The sequence below is a fragment of the Arachis ipaensis genome, chromosome B03, assembly GCF_000816755.2.
Source record: "Arachis ipaensis cultivar K30076 chromosome B03, Araip1.1, whole genome shotgun sequence".
In the NCBI taxonomy this organism is placed as follows: domain Eukaryota; kingdom Viridiplantae; phylum Streptophyta; class Magnoliopsida; order Fabales; family Fabaceae; genus Arachis; species Arachis ipaensis.
In genome coordinates, this window is record NC_029787.2 from 93015146 (window position 1) to 93024225 (window position 9080).

Sequence of the window (9080 nt, forward strand, 5' to 3'; positions counted from 1 at the left end):
TGAAATATTAAAGTTGTTGTTTTATTTTACTTTTTAAAGAAAAATAAAAATAGTTATGTAGAATAATACCATATGCAATTATATTTGGAATTATTGACATTGAGAATTTTTTTTATATATAGAGTTATGTCTTATATTGAGAAATTGTGTTATAAAAGATTTAGTTTTTAAATTTTGATATTAAAAAATAAATTTCTAATTTGAGAGTATGTAAATGAGATGAATGAATGATTTGAAATTAAAAATAAATAAATAATTAAATAATTTGTGGAGGTTTTAAACTGCCACAAAAGTGATTTAAAATTGCCACAAAAGTCCAATATAAAACCTCCACTAAACACATACAAAACCTCCACTAAATAGATTGTGGAGGTTTTTAAAAACTCCCCACGAAAGATCTCGTGGCACTTCAAATTTTGGGGGTTTTAGAAACCCCACAAATCATTTGGTTGGGGTTATAAACCTTCACAAATAAAAAAAAACTGCCACAAATAAACAAAAATCTTGTAGTGACATGGCAGTTACAACAAGTCCATTATCTTTTATTTCAGATTATTCTCAACGTTCACGTAAGTGGGTAAAAGAATCAAAAATTAAAATGAAATTATATATAAACAATTATTCGCATTACGTTGTTATTAATTTATTCAAAAAGTAATTAAAAATTGAAGTTGTTTAATTTGGCTTTATTTTCTATTTGATTCGAATTTGGTCAGTAATAAAATACGACATATATACATATATATACATATATAGATTGTGATCATACACTATAGATTAATAAACATAACCTACCTTACCATACATATGATTATATACATGAGATTACTTAAAATATTTAAAATATATATCATGTAAAAAACAGTTTTGACAAAACAAATGTATTATGTGGAAAATAATTAATACTAATTCTTCTATTTTTGTTCGGCAAATAATTTATGAATGGAACCAAAAATGGTGTTATGTAAGGTTATTGTAACATGGCGTGTTATCCCGAAATGTGGATCTGCCAAGAACAGGCTCTGAAAAACGCAACTTGTGTTTTATTCATGAATAAAAATGAAACCAATGCATGGATAGGACGTGTATCTGCTGTTGGGAATAATACACCATTCTCCCTTGAGAAAATATTTTTCACAGAGAAATAAAATAGACACAATCACAACATAAGAATTTAACGTGGAAAACCCCAATTACTGGAGAGAAAAACTACGACCGTTGTCAAATGACAACCAGAGAATATCACTATGTGAAAATTGTTACAACACATAGACTTCTTTCTCTCTAACACCGGCACCCCAGTACACCCACACTCTCAAAGTAAATATTTAACTACGCCTCACAACACTCTCTAATCAAAGAGAATAGAAGAAAAGAAAAGTCAGATACAAGCTTTAAGTGTTTCCGACTGGTGCAAAAAATATGGAGAACTTAGCCTCATATTTATAGCCTAGGCCACCCACTCCATTTTCTATCCTAAGCAATGTGGGACTAATTCAACCAAATCCTAACATCTGCTGCACACTGAAAAACGCAAGTTACGTTTTATTCATGAACAGAAATGAAACCAATGCATGGATAGTACGTGTCTTGGTCAACCTGCAAGCTGCACTCCACAATCGCAACTTGCGATTGTCAGTGACCCTTGCTGCATGTTCGATGCGTGTTCGTTGAATGGGTTTGGAGAGGGCTTTAAAAATGCAAAGTTCCAAACGCAGATGGAGAGGAGGGAGAGTGTAACGAAGAGAGTTGAAGCTATGGTGGAAGAGCATAGCAGTGTCGCCTGTGGGAGGAAGAAGAAGAAATAATAGGCTGGGTTTAAGTTTATGAAAAAAAAAAAATGGTTCGTGATTTTACGTTACCTGAAGAACACATTATTGAGTATTTGGATCATCCTCAATGGGTAATATTTTTTCTTTTAATTTTATGATAAATAAATATATTTATTTTTAATTTATTTTTTTATTTAAATAGTGTTATTTTTATTATTACTGTTGATCCGCCGGATACCTTTAATGAGAGAGCTGCAGAGGCACTAGCATTAACTGGGTTTCAACACGTTTCGCGAATTGGTGAAATGAGAGGTCATTCTGCACTCTTAAGTGCCTTGGTGGAACGATGGAGGCCAGAAACCCACACGTCCCACCTTCCAGTGGGTGAAGTGACGGTGACGCTGGAAGACGTGATACATATACTTGGCCTCCAGGTTAACGGAGAACCCGTCAAGGGTAGATTGGATAGCAGTTACCAGTTTTTGGTGGATAACTGCGTCGCTTGTTTTGGTCGGCAACTGGGTCCGAACGATCACGTGTTGGGCAAGGTAAATCTCCATTGGGTTCGGCAGTGCAGAGACAGTGAACCGTGTGACACGCAGGAGTCTATTGAGTGGTACGTCAGGGCTCACATTTTCTGCGTGCTTGGTACAGTGGTGTTTCCAGATAAGTCCACCGCGTCTTTGAACTCGAAGTTTTTGCCTCTACTTCGGGATTTTTATCAGATCTCACGATACAGTTGGGGGACAGCTAGTCTGGCACATCTATACAGATCGTTGTGTCGTGCATCGCGGTACAACTGTAAAGAGATGGATGGGCCACTGATTTTACTTTTTGTTTGGGCGTGGGAGCGTATGCCGTTCATGGCCCCTATACCGCGCAATCAGCTTCTCGATATTGGTGTTCCACTTGCGCGACGGTATTGTACTTTACTGTTATTATTATTAATATTATTATTATTATTATTATTATTATTATTATTATTATTATTATTATTATTATTATTATTATAATTGTTGTTGTTGTAGTAGTTGTTGTTGTTGTTGAGGTCATCCTACTTGTGCTTAGGTGGAGTCATTGGCGCCGGCATACAAGATATACACGGAGGTCTACAGCGCAGTTTAGGTGAGGACTCGATGACATGGGAGTCAACGATGTAAGTTTTAACCATTTAGGTTAGCGTCTTTGTTAAGAAAAATAATGTTACGAATAGGTCTCGTGGTTACTAGTGTGCAGTTTACATGGCAGCCGTATATCGAAGTGGATGTTTCGGTCGACCTCGGCCTAAATTTGTTTATGTGCTCCACGAAGTCGCCGTTAGTGTCGTTCGAATGTATAGAATGGCACCCAACAGATCGAGTTCGTCGACAATTCGGGTTGCAGCAGCTTCCACGAGACCGGCATTTTAGATCGGTAGTGCTCATTGCAGGCGTTTGAGCGGTGCCCGGCATCATGACTGGAGAGACTGGACTAAGGAATGGCTTGACATGTGGCGTTCTGGCTGCTATGATACACTACAGGTAGGGGAGGAGATTGTCGACTTCCATCCCCTCCCATTGTACTATGACTGGTACACACAGCAATACGGGGGTCACCTACGACTGTCAGATAGAGTTGCAGGTGAAGAGGCTGACGCGAATGCATAGCAAGAAGGTCCACCACAAGCAGCTGGACCTCAGCATCAGGAACCGGCCTATGATCAAGGGTTTCAGGTATCGTTAAGGTTTATTGGTGTTAATATTACCATTGTTAATTATAAGCTTGAGTAAAGTATCGTTTTTGTCCTCAACGTTTGGGGTAAGTCCTATTTGTGTCCCTAACGTTTAAATCGTTCTATTTGTATCCCTAACGTTTATAAAATTGATTCAACGTTATCCTACTATCAATTATACTAACAAATCAGATTATATTTTTCAATTATTCTCACTTGGATGTATTCATTCTCAATTAGGCCTCACTTGGATGTGTTCAATTTTAATATTATACCAACTATTTGTGTTTAGATTTAATTTTGTCCCTAGAAAAGTGAATTATGTAAATGTATAGGAATTAGTTTCAACTTTTGATGAGCTATTTTTCAGAGTGGATCATTGATTTTATGCCAGACATTTGTATTCTAACTTCAAGAAGAGATTTTTAAAACTCAAACTAAAGCGTTCATGATGTGTAATTGACGGTAGGATAACATTGAATCACTTTTACAAACGTTAGGGATACAAATAGGACGATTTAAACGTTAGGGACACAAATAGAATTTACCCCAAATGTTGGGGACAAAAACGATACTTTACTCTTATAAGCTTTAATGTTACCGTTATTGATTAGCGTCATTCATTTACAATTAGGTGCCGCCACATGAGCCTCAGTTCCAAGCGCCTACATATGAGCCCCAGTTCCAGGCGCCTGCATATGAGCACCAGTTCCAGGCGCCGGCATATGACCCCCAGTTCATGATGCCAGGGTATGAGCAGCATTATCAGGTGTCGGCATATGAGCAGCACGTTCAGGAACCACAACAACATCAGGCAGCTGAGCCCTACATACCACAGTTGCTCATTCCAGCAGATGGTCAGCTAAGTCCATTTGTTGGGCTTGATTCGATAAGCTTCTCTCGACTCATGAGAGAGACATCTCAGCTATTTCCTGCGCGAGAGCAGCAAGGGCCTGTTGGTAGTGAGCCGTCTGTTGGTCGTCGGGCCACGTCAGGTCATGCTAGTGACTTCAGTATGGATCGATCGCCAGGTCATGTAGGTCCTACTCGTCTGTCCGCACCACCACGCACTACGTTGTTCGACTTGAATGAATGCCCACAGCCGGAAAAGGGATTTCTGGGAGATGCCCTCCAGCACGAGTCTCATTTTGGTGGATATAGTGCTCGGGGGCATGAGTAGATCCAGTGCCTACGACACTGGCAGTGCCAGCATGCCAGATGTTGGTGTTGGTGACTCCAGTAGTACTCAGGGTCGTCCGTATAATTTACGGACATAGATTGCGCCTCCGGATAAATACACCACATCTCAGTACGCGAAGAAGGCGCCCAGGAAGTAGGTTGATGCAGTTTAGTTCAGTCCGTTTGAGTTTATGTTTTTATTCAGTGATGTAGATCGTATAGTATGTTTAGATGTCTCTGTTAGTCACCTTCTTTATTACTATGTGTTTAGATGTTTGTATTAGTAATCGTCTCAATTACTATGTGTTTAGATGTTTCTATTTATAATCGTCTCTGTTACTATGTTTAAATGTTTAGATGTTTTTATTTAGTGATGGAGATCGTATAGTATGTTTAGATGTTTCTATTTGTAATCGTCTCTATTACTATCTATATTCGTAGTTATTATTCGTTATTTACTACATACATAAATAAAACGCACAAAGACATAAAAAAGCTTACATAAAAAGTTACATATAAAGGTCCATAAAAAGTTACATAAAAAGTTACATATAAAGGTCCATAAAAACTTACATAAAAAGTCTTAATCACGATTGATCCCCGGCAGAGCTTGGACCTGCGCGCTGCGGACATCGACTCTGGCTATGTCCCTCCCGTCCACATATAGTACACCGGCGAGGACGACGCATGTCCCGCGAATCCATCTCATTCAAGTAGCGGGTTGACTTGGGTCTTCCTTTCGTCGCGCGCCTCAATGTCCAATTCGCGATCACCTTCGCTCCTTCATACGGAGCCCACGTAGATGGGTCACCCATCAGGACAAACTCGCCTCTGTAGACCTTGCAAATTTCGGACATCTTGTACACGTCATGCACATATATTTGCCAATCAAGACGCTGGTTGGCGCAACATGCAAGGACGTGGCGACATGGGAGTCGCTCGACCTGGAAATGGCCACAATCGCAGTGTCGTTGAGCGAGATTAACGGTGTGAATGGAACCATCTTGCATTTCGCGAACCTCAAACATCTCGTTGCGCCTATCGAACCTATTGACCACAATGTTGCCTGCATGTCGAAAACTTTCTTCGACTCTTTTGGTGGCAAATTCTGAATATGTGAATCCGTTGCGGACACGCTCATGAGCCTCGGCGCTCTTCTGGGTAAACAATTCATTTTAGCCGATAGAAAGTAAACCTCACGATGGCAGTCACAGGCAGGTTGTGTGCACCCTTCAGGACAGAATTTATGCACTCTACCAAGTTTGTCGTCATATGTCCCCAACGATGACCCCCGTCGAATGCCAACACCCATCTCTGAATACTGATCTCATCACACCACTGCGTATACGCCTCACCCCGCTCTCTCAGCCTTTGGTAGTTTTTGTTGTACTCTTGCTCCGTCCTAGAATATCCTGTTGGAGAAACCATTTAATCATAAGCAAGTTCCACGAAATTAATACGAACAAAACCGTAACAACAAAATCAAATACCTATGTTAACCACGAGTTTATGCAAATACGGAGCCTTGAACCTCCTTAAGAAGTTGGAACCGATGTGCCTGATGCAGTACATGTGTCACGCTCTTGGCGGTGACCATGCACTATTGCTGCGAGCTATTGCTGCGTCGATGGAGTTATGGCGGTCAGAAATAATGCCGACGCCATCGATGGTAACAACATATCTCCGCAGGTTGCTTAGGAAAAACTCCCACGCGTCTGCCGTCTCACCCTCGACTATTGCAAACGCAATAGGCACAATGTTTTGGTTCCCATCCTGTGCAACAGCAACTAGAAGTGCACCTTTATATTTTCCGTACAGGTATGTGTCATCAACCTGCACCAGTGGCTTGTAGTGTCGGAATGCTACTATACACGGATAGAAGCTCCAAAAAATGCGATGAAGAACTCTTACACCTTGAACCTCCTCACTCTCACAGTAAACAGGGAGCGTCTTTATTTGAACACGAGACCTTGGCATCTTTGCAGTCATTGCTTTCAACCAAACTGGCAGAGTCTGGTAAGAAACCTTCCAACCATCAAAAACTTTTGCGACAGATTTCTACTTTTCCAACCAAGTCTTGCGGTAACTGATAGTGTAGTTGAACCTTGACTGAACTTCTGCAATAATATACTTCACCTTTATCGACGGATCTGCTTCGACCAACGGCCTAATGGCATCTGCAATTGTGTTTGAGTCCAACTTGGCATGATCTTGCGAGATCGTTCCCATGATGCACGTGTGTTTGCCATTGTATCTCCTGATCTCCCAACAAGCTTTCTTTCGAATCAAGCTAGCTCGGATAAGCCAATCGCACCCGGCACCATAACCCTTGCATTTCGCATAGAATGTTTGCGGTTCAAACTCATACACAGTGTAATCAACTCCTCTAGAGATAGTGTAGCTTTTGATTGCAGATATCACTGACTCTCTAGAGCCAAATTCCATTCCGACATTGAATTCACCATCTTCGGCCGCAACGTTGCCTTCACCTACAACAAGCGCACCACCATCAGTCAGACAAGGCAAATAAAATGGACACTAGTGGTAACGTGAATTAATAACCATAATATAACATACCCATATTCGCATACTCAGGAAATTCTGGGGGCATGCATGGCTTCGAGATCCAGAGTCCGCATAAAAGATGGAACACCAAACGGCTGCTGGCTTATAACAGCATGCGCTTCATTTGGCATCGCCGGATTGCCTGCCAGATCTCCGTCATCGTTTTTGTCATCGACTTCATAGTTGGCTTCAAACTCCTCTTCACTGTTGTCGTTATCTTCTTCCCAGCCTATATCCCCAAACTCGTTAACGTGGCCTCCTCGTCAAACTCGTCTACCCCCGTATGCTGTTCAAACTCAACGTACAGTTCTATTAGCGGCACCTGAAATCGGGTTTGTTGATAAATACAGAACATCTGTTGCATGCTTGCATCATCAGTGATGCCCATTTTTTTGAAACTGTATCAGCCCACCAAATACTTGTACAGGACTCCTGTACAAAATATTGCTCACCCTTTTCGAAATGTGACTTGTTATGTTGACACAAAGACCATTTTGCAACTCTACAAAACTCGTGGTGTATAGAATAGCAAATGAAAACGAACATTTACAAACAAAAGTCATTCCTTCGTGTGTGTTCGGTATAACCTCACCGTTATAATACACTCGTATATTTGCAATACCTTCCATAATCTCACTTTTTTACCCTTCTAAAACCCAAAAAATCTCACAATTATGGGATGCATGAATGAATGAAAGGTGAAAGGAAGCACAAGTGAGGGATTTAGGAGTGAGGTAAGAGTTAGAGATAGCTGAGTTAGCAATTTATATGCAAGGCTCTTCATTAAAATATTTTTTTACATATAAAACGCAAGCTGCTTTTTACGGACTTCAAAAAAATTTTTTCAGCCTAAATAAAATGCAACATGCGATTTACTCTGCCAAAAAAAAAATCTAAGCCCATCAGTCTGACAAACGCATCCTACGTTTTAAGTTAAAAAATTTTTTTTGATGCCCATCTGACAAACGCAACATGCGTTTGTTATGCCTCCATGCAAAAAACACAACTTGCATTTTTCCTTAGCTTCAAAAACAAAAAAAAAAAACTAGTTATAGAAAATAAAAAACGCAACATGCGTTTATTGTCTGGCCCATAGCAGTGCAAAAATTGGTGAAACACCCATTTCAATGCACATCACCAAACCCTTTTTCATATCAAAATTAATCAGCCATTTTTGTTGTTAGTTTTTTTTAAATAAATTAATTAGATATGTAACATACTTAATTGGCTTTATCTTTTTATTAGCGACTCAATAGATTCTACCACTTTTCTATTGAGTTTAAAAAAATAATTTTATATTTTATTTCTTAAAATTACAAATTTAATATTAAAAATGAAAATAAATTTTAAAAAATAAAATATTCTAAGTTATTTAACATGTAAAATGTATAAAATAAATAAATTTAAATTAAAAAATAAGATTAAGAAAATAGGTTGTTATTATATGAACAAAATCAATATTAAATTTGACTAATATTATTTAAAGATTACTTATTTATAAAGTTATTAAATTTATTTATTTTCTCAAACTTATTTCGTTAGAAGAAAATTTAAAAATTTATATACAAAATCCATCCATATAAAAATACTATTTATATACGAAATACTTGTGAAATCTATATAAAAATATAACTATTATTAATTAATTATGTATTTATTTTATTTCTGTATTAACAAACTAAAGAAAAAATGTATTGCTTCACTGCTACAAAACGTTAGTATCAAAATCCTGTTTATTTAATTTATTTAGCTGTGTTTCAAAAATAAATATTGAAATAAACCACTATTTCAATTCTTTTTAATTTTTAAGCCATTTTAATATGTGTACTAACATAAAAACTTCAAACATACTA

The 9080-nt window shown here is 38.3% G+C and overlaps 1 protein-coding gene across 1 annotated transcript; it reads right to left on the minus strand.

Moving 5' to 3' along the window:
* LOC107633391 lies at positions 5250-6651 on the minus strand. The gene is made up of 3 exons (XM_016337026.1): positions 6264-6651; positions 5920-6074; positions 5250-5819 (listed from the first exon to the last, which is right to left on the minus strand). Exons 1-3 carry the CDS (start codon positions 6649-6651, stop codon positions 5250-5252), a joined length of 1113 nt encoding a protein of 370 aa, XP_016192512.1.

Bases quoted from the DNA above. Each gene is read 5' to 3' on its own strand.
- LOC107633391 (XM_016337026.1), bottom strand. From the start codon at position 6,651: ATGACTGCAAAGATGCCAAGGTCTCGTGTTCAAATAAAGACGCTCCCT. The intron at 6,075-6,263 runs GTGCATGGTCAC...TTTCTCCAACAG, and splicing joins AGCAATAGCTCGCAGCAATA to GATATTCTAGGACGGAGCAA. The intron at 5,820-5,919 runs GTAGAGTGCATA...TTGTTTACCCAG, and splicing joins GACATATGACGACAAACTTG to AAGAGCGCCGAGGCTCATGA.